The following is a 17,165-nucleotide window of genomic DNA, read 5'->3' on the forward strand; positions in this document are numbered from 1 at the left end:
CACAGCTGATGTGGAACTCCCAGAAACAGAGGGCAAAGTGCATTCCTTGCAGTATGCCATTTTATATAAGGGACATGAATATTACCAAATTTTTATATCCTCGAGGACTACTGAAACCAGTACCCTGTGGATATCTAGGGATGACTATATAATTAAAACTGGAGAAATCTGAATAGGATCAGTGAATTGAATCAATGTCAATATCCTCATTTTGATATTTATACTACACTTTTGCAAAATGTTGCCTTAGTGGGGAAATGAGTAAAGTGCATAGAGATTTCTCTGCATTACTTCGTATAACTCCATCTGAATCTATAATTATCTCAATGAAGTTTTCAATTAAAAAAAATACTTCAAATGAATCAAGCTGGCATGCAAGTAACTTATTTAACTACCTGTCACAATAAAATTCAACATATAAAAATTAGATAATCCTGGAACCCTCCTATACTGTTCAGTTCAGTTCAGTTGCTCAGTCGTCCAACATTTTGCGACCCCATGGACTGCAGTACCTCAGGCCTCCCTGTCCATCACCAACTCCCAGAGTTTACCCAAACTCACGTTCATTGAGTTGGTGATGCCATCCAACTATCTCATCCTCTGTCATCCCCCTCTCCTCCTACCTTCAATCTTTCCCAGCATCAGGGTCTTTTCAAATGAGTCAGCTCCTCGCATCAGGTGGCCAAAGTATTGGAGTTTCAGCTTTAACATCAGTCGTTCCAATGAACACTCAGGACTGATCTCCTTTAGGATGGACTGGTTGGATCTTCTTGCAGTCCAAGGGACTCTCAAGAATCTTCTCTAACACCACAGTTCAAAAGCATCAATTCTTCGGCATTCAGCTTTCTTTACAGTCCAACTCTCACATCCATATATATTTATATTAAACTGAGATAATGAATGGAAACTAAACTTATTGCTGTAAGTTTGAAATAAGTTTAGTTTTGCAATACATTCACTGTGTTGTTCAACTTAAGCTTACATATGTCACATACGGATCATAATGTTATATATGAATTACGTCTCAATAAAACTAGAAAAACGTGTCAATTTAAAAAAAAATTAGATAATCCTGGAATCCCCCTATACTGTTGGTGGGAATGTAAAGTAGTACAGCCACTATGGAGAACAGTATGGAGGTTCCTTAAGAAACTAAAAATAGAATTACCATATGACCCAAAAATCCTACTACTGGGCATATACCCAAAGAAAACAATAATTCAAAAAGATATATGGGGACCTCACTGGTGGTCCAGTGGCTACGACTCCCTGCTCCCAATGCAGGGGTCCTTGGTTCACTCCCTGGCCAGGGAACTAGATCCCACATGTGACAACTAAAGGTTCAGCAGGCTGCAACCCAAATCTGGTACAGCCAAATAATAAATAAAATATATTAAAAAAAAAAAAGATGCACCCCAATGTTCGCTGCAGCACTATTTACAATAGCCAGGACATGGAAGCAACCCAAATGTCCATAAACAGAGTAATGGATAAAGAAGATGTGATACATATATACAATGGAATGATATTCAACAATGAAAAAGAACAAAATAATGCCTTTTGCAGCAACTTGGAGGGCCTTAGAGATTATCACACTGAGTGAAGTAAGTCAAACAACAGAAAGACAAATATCATTTGATATTGCTTACATGTGGAATCTTAAAAAAAGGGAATAAGTGAACTTATTTCCAAAACAGAAGTAGAGTCAAAGATATAGAAAACAAACTTAGAGTTACCAGAGGATAAGGAGAGGGGAGGGATAAATTGGGAGATTGGCACTGACATATATATATACTGTGCATGTGTACTAAGTTGCCTCAGTCATGTCTGACTCTTTGAAACCCTATGGACTGTATAGCCTACCAGGCTCCTCTACCATGGGATTCTCCAGGCAAGAATACTGAAGTGGGCTCCCATGCCCTCCTCCAGGGGATCTTCCCAACCCAGGGATCGAACCGAGGTCTCCCACATTACAGGCGGATTCTTTACCATCTGAGCCACCAGGGAAGCCCATATATATACTATTATATGTAAAACAGAAAACAATTAGAACCTGCTGTATAGCATAGGGAACCCTACTCAGTACCCTGTAATGGTCTATATGGGAAAAGAATCTAAAAAGGAGTGGATGTATATATATATATATATAAAAACTGATTCCCTCCACTGTACAGCAGAAAGTATCACAACATTGTAAATCAACTACATTCCTGTTAAAAACTTTTAAGGATTATATAATTCTCACAATGTTTGAAAAAATTTTTGAAAAAATTCAACACAAATTCACAGTAAAAACTCTTAGCAAACTAAAAAAAAGAAGCAAACTTCCTTGACCTCATAATGGACAAATACCAAAAAACCTACAGTGAAAAGATACTCAATAACATTTCAAAAATGCAAATTAAAACTACAATGAGATATGACTTCATATCCATTACGATGGATATTATGAAAACAACAAACAAAAACAGGTTGATAAGGATGCGGAAAAATGGGAAAACTTGTATATTACTGGTGGGAATGTAAAATGGTGCTGTTGCTATGGAAAACAGTATGGCAGTTCCTCAAAAAAGTAATCATAAAATGATCAGGTGATCTAGCAGTTCTACTTCTGGATATATACAAGACACCTGAAAGTTGGGATTCAAACAATATCTGTACATCAATGTTTACAGCAGCATTATTCACTAGTCAAAAGATGGGAATAACCCAAACATCCATCAGTAGATGAATGAATAAACAAAATTGGTATAAACAATATGACAGAATATTATTCAGCCTTAAAAAAAGCATGAAATTCTGACACACACTACAACATGGATGAATCTTGAAGACGCTATGCTAGATGAAATGACTCAGAAACAAAAGGATAAGTAAGCATTATACGATCCCACTTACATGAGATACCTAAAGTAGCAGTGAGTGATCCAAGATTACTGCAGATGGTGACTGCAGCCATGAAATTAAAAGACTCTTGCTCCTTAGAAGAGACGCTATGACCAACCTAGACAGCATATTAAAAGGCAGAGGACATTACTTTGCCAACAAAGGTCCATATAGTCAAAGCTATGGTTTTTCAGCAGTCATGTATGGATATGAGAGTTGGACCATAAAGAAAGCTGAGCGCCAAAGAATTGATGCTTTTCAACTGACATGTTGGAGAAGACTCTTAAGACTCCCTTGGACTGCAAGGAGATCCAACCAGTCCAACCTAAAGGAAATCAGTCCTAAATATTGACTGGAAGAACTGATGCTGAAGCTGAAACTCCAAATCTTTGGCCATCTGATGCAAAGAACTGACTTACTGGAAAAGACCCTGATGCTGGGAAGATTGAAGGCAGGAGGAGATGGGGATGACAGAGGATGAGATAGTTGGATGGCATCACAGACTCGACGGACATGGGTTTGAGCAAGCTCCAGGAGTTGGTAATGGACAGGGAGGCCTGGTGTACCGCAGTCCATGGGGGTCACAGGGAGTCGGACACAACTGAACAACTGAACTGAAAGTAGTCAAATTCCTAGAGACAGAAGTAGAATGTTGGTTGCCAGGACTGGGAGGGAGGGGTATTATTGTCTAATAGGTACAGAGTTTCAGTTTGGGAAGATGAAAATGTTTGGAGACAAACAGAGGTGATGTCTGCACAACAATTTCAATGTACTTAAAATGCCTTTGAACCATACAGTTAAAAAGGTTAAAATAGTAAATTTTATATTATATATATGTTGCCACGACAACAACAACAACAAAAAACTAATACATTAACACACACACAGACACACAAACACACATACCCTACAGTCAACATCATACTCACTAGAAAAGACTGAACATTTCTCCCCAAAATTTGACACAAGGACACCCACTCTCATGACTTCTATTCAACACCGTATGGCATCCTAGCTAATGAAATGAGGCAAGAAAAAGAACTACTGAACAGAAGGCATAGACATTGTAAAGGAAAAAAGTAAATTCTTTTATTTACAGACATGATTGGAAACACAAAAAAATTTTGAAGAAGCTACCAAATAACCACTAGAGTTAATACTGAGTTTAGCAAAGTCATCAAAAAATCAATTGATTCTACATATTAGCAGTGATCAACTGGAAATTTAAATGTTAACATACAATACCATTTGCTAAAGCTTTTGGCTGTGTGGATCACAACAAACTGGAAAATTCAAGAGATGGGAATACCAAACTACCTTACCTGCTTCCTGAGAAACCTGTATGCAGGTCAAAAAGCAACAGTTAGAACCAGACATGGAACAACAGACTGGTTCCAAATAGGGAAAGGAGTACGTCAAGGCTGTATATTGTCACCCTGCTTATTTAACTTCTATGCAGAGTACATCATGTGAAATGCCAGGCTGGATGAAACACAAGCTGGAATCAAGATTGCGGGGAGAAATATCAATAACCTCAGATTATGCAGATGATACCACCCTTATGGCAGAAAGTGAAGAACTAAAGAGCCTTCTGATGAAGGTGAAAGAGGAGAGTGAAAAAGCTGGCTTAAAACTCAATATTCAAAAAACGAAGATCATGGCATCCGGTCCCATCACTTCATGGCAAATGAGAGGGGATAAAGTGGAAACAGTGACAGATTTTATTCTCTTAGGCTCCAAAATCACTGTGGATGGTGACTACAGCCATGAAATTAAAAGACGCTTGTTCCTTGGAAGAAAAGCTATGATAAACCTAGACAGCATATTAAAAAGCAGCGACATTACTTTGCCAACAAAGGTCCGTCTAGTCAAAGCTACGGTTTTTCCAATAGTTATGTATGGATGTGAGAGACCACAAAGAAGGCTGAGCGCTGAAGAATTGATGCTTTGGAATTGTGGTGTTGGAGAAGACTCTCCAGAGTCCCTTGGACTGTAAGGAGATCGAACTAGTCAATCTCAAATGAAATCAATCCTGAATATTCATTGGAAGGGCTGATGCTGAAGCTGAAGCTCCAATATTTTGGCCATCTGATACAAAGACCTGACTCATTAGAAAAGACTCTGATGCTGGAAAAGATTGAAGACAGGAGGAGAAGGGGATGACAGAGGATGAGATGGTGGGATGGTGGCATCACCAACTCAATGGACATGAGTTTGATCAAGCTCTGGAAGATGCTGAAGGACAGGGAAGCCTGGCGTGCCGCAGTCCATGGGGTTACAAAGAGTCGGACATGACTGAGCAATGACCAACAACAACCATTTGCAATAGCATTAGAAAACATAAAATACACTGGACACTGGAACAAATTTATTGAAACACATGGCAGACCTCTGTACTACAAACTAAAGAATACCACTGAGAGAAATTCAAGAAAATATTTTAAAATTAAGAAATATACCATGGTGATAGATTGGAATGCTCACTATTTTAAGTTATCAATTCTCTGTAGACATTGATCTTTAACATGTCTTTAACATACTCCCAGTCGAAATCTCAGGATCCTAAGATTTTTTTTTAAATGAACAAATGAATTCTAAAATGAACATGGAAACGCAAAGGCAATAGAATAGCCAAAATAATCTTGAAAAAGACAAAATTGGAAGACTCACATCACACTTCAGTGTGCATCAGCAATGTCCAGGTTATAGGAAATCTTACAGGATAAAGAAGTTTATACGTGTGTGGTGTGCACACACCCAAGGATATACTACCTCAGGATGTAAAGTAAATTACTACCTGTGAGCCATGTCCAAAAAAGCCATTGCCACAGCTTGTAAACCTTGAGTGAGCAAAGGCTGTGTCTGCTTTCATTCACCATTACATTTCCAGAAACAACAGACAACGGGGCACAAGGCAGGTGCTTATTTGTCAAGTAACTGGAAGAATGCTGGGGAAAAGTAGGGAAGAAACCAACACTAAATTTCCCTTACCTCACAATTTTGCTTTGGCATCTGCTGCTACTGCTGCTAAGTCACATCAGTCATGTCCAACTCTGTGGGACCCCATAGACAGCAGCCCACCAGGCTCCTCCATCTCTGGGATTCTCCAGGCAAGAACACTGGAGTGGGTTGCCATTTCCTTCTCCAATGCATGAAAGTGAAAAGTGAAAGGGAAGTCGCTCAGTCGTGTCCGACTCTTAGCGACCCCATGGACTGCAGCCCTCCAGGCTCCTCCATCCACAGGATTTTCCAGGCAAGAGTACTGGAGTGGGGTGCCATTGCCTTCTCCGGCTTTGGCATCTACAGAATCCTAAATAAAACCTTGTAATTTTCTCAAGATAAGACAATCAATCTTACTAGGGGAGTCATTTATAAAACCTAAAACTCTTGTGCATGATAAGTTGCTTCAATCATGCCTGACTCTTTGCAACCCTATGGACTGTAGCCCACCAGGCTCCTCTGTCCATGGAACTCTCCAGGCAAGAATACTGGAGAGGGTTGCCATGCCCTTCTCCAGGGGATCATTCCAACCCAGGGATCAAAGCTGCATCTCATATCTCCTGCAATGGCAGGAGGGTTCTTTACCACTAGTGCCACCTGGGAAGCCATGTAAACTCTAGTAAGTTCTAACTTTTAAGCCCATAGCTGGGAAGCCAAAAATCATTACTCAAGAGCCTCCTCTAGTGGTGCTCTTTTCACAGGTGACACCCTGCACCCCCGACTCCCCCACAGAAGGAGCTGGAAGTGGTAGCTTCCACCATTACCTCCCACTTAGCAGAATTTTGCTTTCCAACTCCTAACCTTAAAACCAGTCTACCTTTCCACTGGTAAAATTACTAGTGTGAAACAAGTGAGGTTAAACCAGGAGACCGCAAAAAAGGGACTTTATTCTCTTCTGATACATGAGAGAAATCATTAACCCTGTCATCACACATTCTGTTAGTCTAGAGCTGAAACCTTGCTGTAAGAAAGCCAGCTGTAGGATAAGAATGAAGCCACAAAATACTGCTACTGCAGCTTTTGGTTTTTGCATGAGATATAATAAGCTTTTTGTTAATGAAACATCTCAGGATTGAACCATGATGATATCAACGTTCCTGGGGTTCCCTAGCCTATCTGATCGATTATCTCAACACACCTATGAAGATAAGAGCAGAGTGAGGTGGGTATAACAGAGCCCAAGCCAAGGGCAGGAATAAGGAGAGGAAAAGGGATTGCTATAAAACAGACATCTTTTCCATCAAGTCTCTTTAAAATTGAATACTTGTTTCCCAAGTCTAAAAAAGAAAAATAACAAAGAATAAGAGCTTGTGAAGACATGCCGAGGCTACTCTCCCAGCCAGTAAGCCCCACAAAAATGAAAATTTGACCTATCTTTTATTATCTATTTTGTAAGAATTCTAAACTAAAGAGTAAAGCCACCAAAATGTTCACCTCACTTCCTGTTTCAGAATTCCTTTCTCTTCCCCTCTCTACATTATGAAGATGTGCATAGCCAAAGATTACCACACATCCAGCCTATGTGAATATACCATGTTATCACATCTTTTCTAATTCTTTCAAACATTCAGATGAATTATGTTTATTGTACCTCCCTTCAATGTGTTAGAATATGGTTGTATTTTCAAAACTAAAATCCAACAACCTCCATATTTGTGCTTTTTTTTTTAAGTCCTTTTGCAGAAGTGGAAACTGTTGTGCTTTACTAAGCATCTTCATTTATGGTTAAGTGGTTAAAGAAACAGGGGAAACAAAGATTCTGATTTTAGCAATCACTGAACATGAAAGTAAAGGTACAGGAAGTAAATGTTCTCCAAAGAGGCAAAAAAATGAGAGATGACTACAGAATGAGATCTCCTAGCGATAGCCAAAGGTGCAGACACATAATCTGATCAAGTACCTGATATAAATTAGATGCTGAGTAAGCATACATTGGTCTCAGAAATACCAATTAGCTGATGAACAAAGAAAAAGAATAGTTTGAGATTCTTTCACATTTTTAAAATCTACAAGTTTCAAGAACTTAAAAGAGAAAAACAAATACCATATATTTACATGTATATGTGGAATCTAGAAAAATGGCTCAAATGAACCTATCTGCAAAGCAGATACAGAGACAAAGAGATAGAGAACAAACATATAGACACCAAGAGGGGAAAGGGCGGATGGGATGAATTAGGAGATTGGGCCTGACGTATATACACTACTATGTATAAAACAGAAAACTCAGGAGAACCTACTGCACAGCACAGGAAACTCTACTCAACGCTCTGCAGTTACAAAGAGGGGATACATGTGTACGTATAGCTGACTCACTCTCCTACGTAGCAGACACTAACACAACATTGTAAAGCAGTTAAACGCCAATAAAAATGTTTTTAATAATTTAGAAAGAAAGATAAAAGAACTTCAAGAATCTCTATCATTCCCTTTTTAAAAACTGAACACTAATCATTTATTAGATTTGCTAAATCTATAAATGTAAAACAGACATTTAGAGGCATTAATAAACATCAGAATAAGAGAGAGGACCGAGAAAAGAAAAGAACAGTTTGACCTTTAAGGCAGTGTAACTACTTATTCAACTCCTGCTGCTGCTGCTGCTAAGTCGCCTCAGTCGTGTCCGACTCTGTGCAACCCCACAGACGGCAGCCCACCAGGCTCCCCCGTCCCTGGGATTCTCCAGGCAAGAACACTGGAGTGGGTTGCCATTTCCTTCTCCAATACAACTCCTATTATCCTAAAATTCTTACTAAGATAATAAACCTCTGCCACCACTTCCTCACAATGAAAATCTGTTATGGCTACAAGGGAGTCTGAGGCTTGTTGATCAGTCAAGGACTAAAACTGATGCAGTTCTTGGGGTCAGACACAAAGAGTCAGACACGACTGAGCGACTGAACTGAACTGAAAACTGATCTCGTTACATCAAATACTTTGAGTATGCCAAATAAAGAAGTGATTGGCAAGCCGTAAGGCCAGATGACAGAAGAGCCACCTTCATGGCATTCGTGAAGGTGGATAACTAGGGAAAGGTTTAGGACTAGAACAAAAGGATTTGGTTGAAGGAAAATCGAAACCAGAAAACAGACAACTTCATCAATAATGAAGTCAAGGAAGAAGCAAGACAACTGATTAGGAAAATCTATTACAGAAAGGCTTACCAGGTGGTGCATTCGCCCGCCAATGCAGCAGATGCAAGAGATGTGGGTTCAATCCCTGGGTCAGGAAGATCTCCTGGAGTAGGAAATGGCAACCTACTCCAGTATTCCTGCCTGGAAAATTCCATGGATAGAGGAGCCTGTCGGGCTACAGTTCACAGGGCTGCAAAGAATCGAACATGACTGAGCACGCCCACATATTAGAGAAACTGACAGTTCACAAAGTTTCCAAGAAAATGAGTCTTCATGCCCAATGACTGGAAGTGCGAGAAGGAAATGTTACCACTTATATGTTTAGAGTGTGCACTCATCAATAGACTGAAGATGACTAAATTAGGGGCAAGAGTTTAGATTATGAGTAGAAGTATTAGTGGAAATTAAAATTAAAATGAGCAACTTATTAAGTTATTAAGCTGAGTCAAACAGCACTGAGCAATGAGATTCTGATTTATCAAATAACCTATCTAGAGATGATTTCTGTCACTGAGATCAATTCACTTTATTCATTAAATAGTGTTTGCACCTAACATGCTAACTAATCATGCCTTCAACTACAGTCACAGCTCATGAGAAATAAAAGTAAAACCTAAGAAATCTACAATCCTCTCCTCTCCCCTGTTTTACCTCATCTCATCCTATTCCTGCTGGTGGTGTGTTGAAAGATAGAAATGGAAGTTTTCTCTGAGTGAAAGCTAGGAAACTTTTTGTTTAGACCACTTAAAACTTATTTTAACACACTTACCCACATCTCCATAAACATACAGGCCCCTTGGAGGTTTGCTCCTTGAAAAAAGCTGCAAATTAAGAAAAAATTATAAATCTCCAATGTGGAAATAAATGAATATCATCATACACAGTGTTCCTAACCAAGCTATATATAGGAGTGAAACAGGCTACTGCACACAGTAAGTACAAAAAACTTGATATAAAAGGCTATGATGCCCCACTTACATTTTAACATAGAAGGCAAGAATCAGTAGCTCAGAGCAAAGCTCTGAAGTCACACAACTTAAGTTTACACCTCCTTCACCATTTACTAACCATGTAATCATTCCACTCATTTGCAAATGGGCTCCCCAAACAATGACAGCCTAGTTCATTCCCAGCAAGCAAGAGATCGGAAGACTTTTTATGGAGAAACTAAATGGTTTCCAGAGAAAAAGGCACTTGTGTGTTGGTTTCTCCCAAAGAAAGAACGGGATCCCTATCAGATCACCTTACAGTAAAGTACGCTAGTCAACAAATCTCTTAAGAGTCAGCCTTCAATCAGCTCATTAGTATCTGAAATGACACTAAAATGATTTGACAGCTCAGAATCAATAGAAATTGGAAGAAAAAAAAAAAAACTCTCATTATGAAAGTTGGAGACCACAGCAAATATACAGAGGAAACAGACTGCAAAAGGAAACGTCAAAATAAAACTATAACCAGTATAATTAATATGCTGAGGGAAATAAGTTATTAAAACTATAAAGCAAGAACAAAATGTAATTTCTAAAAAGGAATATTAAGAACAAAGGAGAGTACTCTGAAATTTAACATACAGTACCAGAAATAAAATTCCAGAAATAAAACAAATGGTAACAATACAAGATGGAAAATGTAAGAAAATTACAGGATTAATTCAGGAGGTCCAAGAGCTAACCAAAAGGAATTCCAGAAAGGGGAAAGATAAAAAAGAGAGAAGGAAATTACCTAAGATTTTTCTCAAATCTGAAGGATGAAATTTTAAGATGAGGAGGACAGAGTAAGCATCCAGCACAACGAGGGAAATAAGACCCATGCCAAGTCACAAGAGCTTCCCAGGTGGTGCTGGTGGCAAAGATCCTGCCTGCCAATGCAGGAGACATAAGAGACACCAGTTCAATCCCTGGGTTTCGAAGATCCCCTGGAGGTGGACATGGCAACCCACTCCAGTTTTCTTGCCTGGAGAATCCAATGGACAGAGGAGCCTGGTGGGCTATAGTCCATGAGGTCACAAAGAGTTGGACACGACTGAAGCAACTTAACTTACTCTTGCTCACCAAGTCATAATCCTGAAATTTCTGACACAAGGAAAATAAAGAAAATCTTACAAACATCCAAGGTGGCAGTGGAGGAGGGAAGTGGTAGAGACAAGTCATAAAAAACTTATAAAACTTGAATAAAATTTGAGAGACAATGATTTCCCATCTAACCATCAAGTGTGAAAATGGAAGTTGACATTCCACATTTACAAGGTCTTAAAAAATCTTCCCCAGCAGAAATATGAACACCTAGGCTACAGTGGCACAAGCAGGACAAGAAAGCAATCAAGTACAGACCAAAGCAGGAGGATGAAGGCCTCAAAAAGAAACAAAATGGAACTTCTCTTTGTCCGACATTATTATCAACCCAAATTACCATTCTAAATTTTGTTCCACTTAGAAGAGTAACCTTCAAACTCTATGACAGTTCCTAGACACCTATGTAAAAACCAAGGAGAGCCAGATCCAAGAGAGTACAGAGAGGATAAAAGCAGAAAGGGGGCTTCCCAGGTGGCTTAGTACTAAACAATCCACCTGCCAAAGCAGAAGACACAGGCTTGATCCCTGGAAGATCCCCTAGAGAAGGAAATGGCAACCCATTCCAGTATTCTTGCCTGGGAAATTCCCTGGACAAAGGAGCCTGGTGGGCTACAGTCCATTCGGTGTCAAAGAGTCGGACATGACTTAATGACTAAACAACAACAAAAGTGGAAGGAAGCAAAGGTTATGCCATTTAGCATCACCACAGCAGTAGATAATTTGACAGAGAACATTTGCAAAAGCTAGATTTCAGGATCTTTTATAACACTTTTGTTTTTTAATATGTGGATTCAGTCTGGTATGCCTCAGAAACCTCTCTTGCTCTCCTCTTAGCTTTCTCTATAAATCCAGCCCCTGACTTCATCAGCCCCTTCCAGAAGAACCTTCATCAGTTTAGGCAAAAGAATCTGCTTTGCTTTGATTCTGCCAACTGGATGCCTTTCCTGTGTTCTTCTGCACATCAACTCTCCATCTATTCTTAAATCTCAAGAGAAAGAAGAAACTACTCCTGCCAAAACTCCTTAATTTGCCTTGTTTTAATATCTTACATGAACCATTCTTATACATTGGTTATTCTATTTTCAACTTTCCAGAAAAAAACCAATGTGCTCCTCAACAATTTTTTTCCCTCAATAATTTTAAAACAGCTTCAAATTAGAAAACTTATATACAACTTAATAATCTCTAAGTACATTTTATGTATTAGAAATCTTTTGAAAGCAACTTTCGCAGAAAGTAACTGGCAATGTCACAGCAATTGATTACTTGCTCACAACATATTTTGCTGTGATTCGAACAGATTCAAGGGATTAGATCTGATAGAGAGAGTGTCTGAAGAACTATGGACAGAGGTTCGTGACATTGTACAGAAGGCAATGATTAAGACCATCCCCAACAAAAAGAAATGCAAAAAGGCAAGATGGTTGTCTGAGGAGGCCTTACAAATAGCTGAGAAAAGAAGAGAAGCTAAAAGCAAAGGAGAAAAGGAAAGATATACCCATTTGAATATAGAGTTCCAAAGAATAGGACAGAGAAGAAAGCCTTCCTCAGTGACCAATGCAAAGAAATAGAGGGAAACAACAGAATGGGAAGGACTAGATCTCTTTAAGAAAATTAGTGATACCAAGAGAACATTTCATTCAAAGATAGGCACAATAAAGGACAGAAATGGTATGGACCTAACAGAAGCAGAAGAACTATACAAAAAAGATCTTCACGACCCAGATAACCACGATGGTGTGATCATTCACCTAGAGCCAGACATCCTGGAATGTGAAGTCAAGTGGGCCTTAGGAAGCATCTACAAACAAAGCTAGTGGAGGTGATGGAATTCCACTTGAGCTATTTCAAATCCTAAAAGATGATGTTGTTAAAGTGCTGAACTCAGAATGCCAGCAATTTTGGAAAACTCAGCAGTGGCCACAGAACTGGAAAAGGTCAGTTTTCATTCCAAAGAAAGGCAATGCCAAAGAATGTTCAAATTACTGCACAATTGCACTCATCTCACACGCTAGCAAAGTAATGCTCAAAATTCTCCAAGCCAGGCTTCAACAGTACCTGAACCATGAACTTTCAGATGTTCAAGCTGGATTTAGAAAAGGCAGAAGAACCAGAGATCAAGTTGCCAACATCCGTTGGATCATCGAAAAAGCAAGAGTTCCAGAAAAACATCTATTTCTGCTTTATTGACTATGCCAAAGCCTTTGACTGTGTGGATCACAACAAACTGTGGAAAATTCTGAAAGAGATGGGAATACCAGACCACCTGACCTGCCTCTTGAGAAATCTGTATGGAGGTCAGGAAGCAACAGTTAAAACTGGACATGGAACAACAGACTGGTTCCAAATAGGAAAAGGAGTACGTCAAGGTTGTATAATGTCATCCTGCTTATTTAACTTATATGCAGAGTATATCATGCAAAATTTCAGGCTGGATAAAGCAGAAGCTAGAATCAAGATTGCTGGGAGAAATATCAACAACCTCAGATACGCAGATGACACATCCTTATGGCAGAAAGCGAAGAAGAACTAAAAAGCCTCTTGATGAAAGTGAAAGAGAAGAGTGAAAAAGTTGATTTAAAACTCAACACTTAGAAAATGAAGATCACGGCATCTGGTCCCATCAGTTCATGGCAAATAGATGGGAAAACAATGGAAACAGTGAGAGACTTTAGTTTTTTGGGCTCCAAAAATCACTGCAGATGGTCACTGCAGCCATGAAATTAAAAGACGCTTACTCCTTGGAAGAAAAACTATGACCAACCTAGACAACATATTAAAAAGCAGAGACATTACTTTGCCAACAAAGGTCCATCTAGTCAAAGCTATGGTTTCTCTAGTAGTCATGTATGGATGTGAGAGTTGGACTATAAAGAAAGCTGAGCACCGAACAGTTGATGCTTTTGAACTATGGTGTTGGAGAAGACTCTCTTGAGAGTTCCTTGGACTGCAAGATCAAACCAGTCAATCTTAAAGGAAATCAGTCCTGAGTAGTCACTGGAAGGACTGAAGCTGAAGCTGAAACTCCAATACTTTGGCCACCTGATGCAAAGAACTGACTTATTGGAAAAGACCCTGATGATGGGAAAGATCAAAGGCAGGAGAAGAAGGGGATGACAGAGGATGAGATGGTTGGATGGCATCAATGACTTGATGGACATGAGTTTGAGCAAGCTTTGGGAGTTGGTGATGAACAGCAAAGCCTGGCATGCTGCAATCCATGGTATTGCAAAGAGTTGGACACAACTGAGCAACTGAACTGAACTGGACTGAACATAATTTGCAGAAATTGTCCAGGGTCTAGTCAGAATATAATCAACATGTGCTGAATCAGTGAAATTCAAGGCAAAAATTTAACAAAGATGGGAGGGGAAAGATGACATGGCAAGAACTCAACACTGCTAAAAAAAACCCCACATATATATGCATATATGTGTTAATACAAATATAGGCATGTGTATGTATGTATATATATATATATATACACATATACACACACACACACATATATATCTCACTTGGGCCTCTCTTCTGTTTTACCCAAAGTTAATATATTTTTGAAAAAGTAGTTTGCCAAATATTCTACTGCATTATTGGAGTAGGAAATAGCAACCCACTCCAGTATTCTTGCCTGGAGAATCCCATGAACAGAGTAGCCTGGCAGGCTACAGTCCGTGGGGTTGCAAGAGTCGGACACGACTTAGCGACTAAACCACCACCACCACCACCACCATCATACTACATTATATATTACATACATAATTTATATTATATTTAAGGCAACATTTAGAAGATGATAAAGAGGTACCAGATGGTTATAGAGTACCAAAGGAAAAGATTCTCAAACATGTGAAATCACAGATATCTAGTATAGCATAAATACTCTTTAAGATGCAGATTTTACTCCAAAGAAAGATTTTACTCCAAAGAAGTTGATAAACACAATGGATAGTCCCCTAATGATAAATGTTAGATATCATCCATCTAAACTCTATTATATGCACCAAGTATTTTTACTTGGAGAAGCAAGCTGATTTTTTCCTAATAAAATTTCAGTCTTCCAAAAATTATTGAAATTATTTCAAAGGATTAAAAATCTATATTTTAATGGGAAAGTCAGAGGATTGAATGGAGAACAGTAAAGCTATTTACAAGGCTGTAAAATGGGTCCTAAAGAAGTTTCTAAGTTCTTTATTCATCATAGTGAATTCAGGGAGAGTTGGGTTCACACAGTTTCTTCAAAATAACTACACAGGAACCCACATCATTTACATGTTCCTAATTTACATTTTCTCACAATTTACCCTATTTTTCAGGTCCATTAAATTCCCTTTCTCAATGTTGTAATTTCCTGTAATGTGTTCTTATGTCTCAGAGCACGCCACCCTGGCCTGGGTCCTAGGTGCTGGGATGTGCCACATGCTCCCGTCCCCCAACAAGCCTCGGATGTCCTGCTCTCTACCCTAGGGGGAAACCTTGCTGGCTGGCTGCTAGCTGGCTGCCAGCTGGGTTCAGCCTCTGGGAGGCACTGCTTGTAGGAGACTGGAGGGAGGGGGTGGAGAGAAAGCCCCGCTGCCTCCCTGCTTCCAGGCTGTGTCTCTGGCAGAGAGGCTTCTCTCCAGAGCCATGAGGTCCTCGTGCCACAGCTCCAGCTCTCTGCGGGCTACTCCTTCACTCCTCCATGCCCTGTTTGCTGCCTTAGGACTGCCCTGCCCATGACTCTCTAAGTCATTTCTTGATTCAGTCTTTATTTGGAACTGCTGTGAACAGTTTCCTACCAGAACACTGATACATGCCCAACCTCTAAAATACACACACTTTACACTAGACAAAAACTTGGAAATCTGAACATAAGTTTCTCAAGTGACCAGCTGTAAAATTTGTCATGTTAACTATATCTTAGGGAATTTGTGAAGTAGGATCATGACACCTTCTCTAATGGGTTTTTGATAGGGATACAGTGATACTGTATTATAGACTCTGCAGATAGTAAGCATAAGGATGATGTTGGAAGATAGTGGAAAACTATTACCTACCTCCACAAGGAAAGAGTAGTAGAGCTGAACTGAAAAGATCTTGGTACAAATTCTGATTCTGCTACTTATTAGCTACATGACTCTGGGTAAGCCACATCAACTCTACACCTTATCTATTGTGCTGCTTCCTTATCTATTGGATTCAGGGCACAGCACAGGGGAGTTCCCATCCACTGCCCACCTCTGCACGCCTAATCACAAGGCCCACTCACTCACACTGAAGACTGCAAACTTCATGTGCTGATACCCACCTCTATCCAAACCTATGGACCACAAAAGAAGAAACATCACACCCTCTGACACACCCCTCTCAAAGATCTGAACATTAATGTACACTTAAGCTATTTCATATCTATATAAACTCTACCAAACAAATCAAGAATACATTCAAGAACAGGGAGCACATTTTCAAATACTGTTCATATTCTAAGCAATTAGAAGCAATCTCAATATATTCCAAAGAATCACTGTACGCCTACCTAATGGAATAAAATTAAAAATAAATATGGAAGGATAGCTAAAAACAGAAAAAACTCATACTAAGATACTGACTTTCTTTCACATTCCTTCACATTCACCCAGACTTCTGGGATTGCAACTTCATATAGGAGGCTGAAGGAGGGCCAACACAATGCCTTCTGTTTTCTCTTTATAAAGACGTAGACATCTGTTGAAAGTGATGGGGGAAGCGTAGTTTAGCTTGAAGGGAGCTAAGAAGGCTCTAGAGAATTGTTCAGAGACACTGTAAACTAACCAGTGAAATAGATTTGTTGACAAAATGAAGGGGTACTCCTCAGGGCTTTCAGACTCTTCTCAGCAATCTTATACAACTGTGCGGCCGTCATGTCCTTTAGATGAGAACAGTCCTACTCCCTGCTCTATCCTCCACAACCAGATGAGGGTTTCAGGGGTAAGTCTATGACTAAGTTCAACCAAGGGGAGTTCTGTTATTCATCTCTAGGTGAAAGAGCTCTTGTCTTCTGGGCAGTACGCTGCATAGATGTGATGCTAGTTTGCTACTCTGACATAAGCCAAGT

General features: G+C 39.5%; 1 protein-coding gene across 1 annotated transcript in view; it reads right to left on the minus strand.

The window, feature by feature from the left end:
- Positions 1–17,165, minus strand: part of AFG1L (AFG1 like ATPase) — a 194,900-nt gene that overhangs the window by 139,653 nt on the left and 38,082 nt on the right. The window contains exon 3 of the mRNA XM_027551271.1: positions 9,790–9,841. Coding sequence (XP_027407072.1) covers positions 9,790–9,841 — 52 coding nt within the window. The remainder of the gene's footprint in view (positions 1–9,789; positions 9,842–17,165) is intronic.

This window comes from Bos indicus x Bos taurus, chromosome 9, assembly GCF_003369695.1.
Source record: "Bos indicus x Bos taurus breed Angus x Brahman F1 hybrid chromosome 9, Bos_hybrid_MaternalHap_v2.0, whole genome shotgun sequence".
Taxonomy (NCBI): Eukaryota; Metazoa; Chordata; class Mammalia; order Artiodactyla; family Bovidae; genus Bos; species Bos indicus x Bos taurus.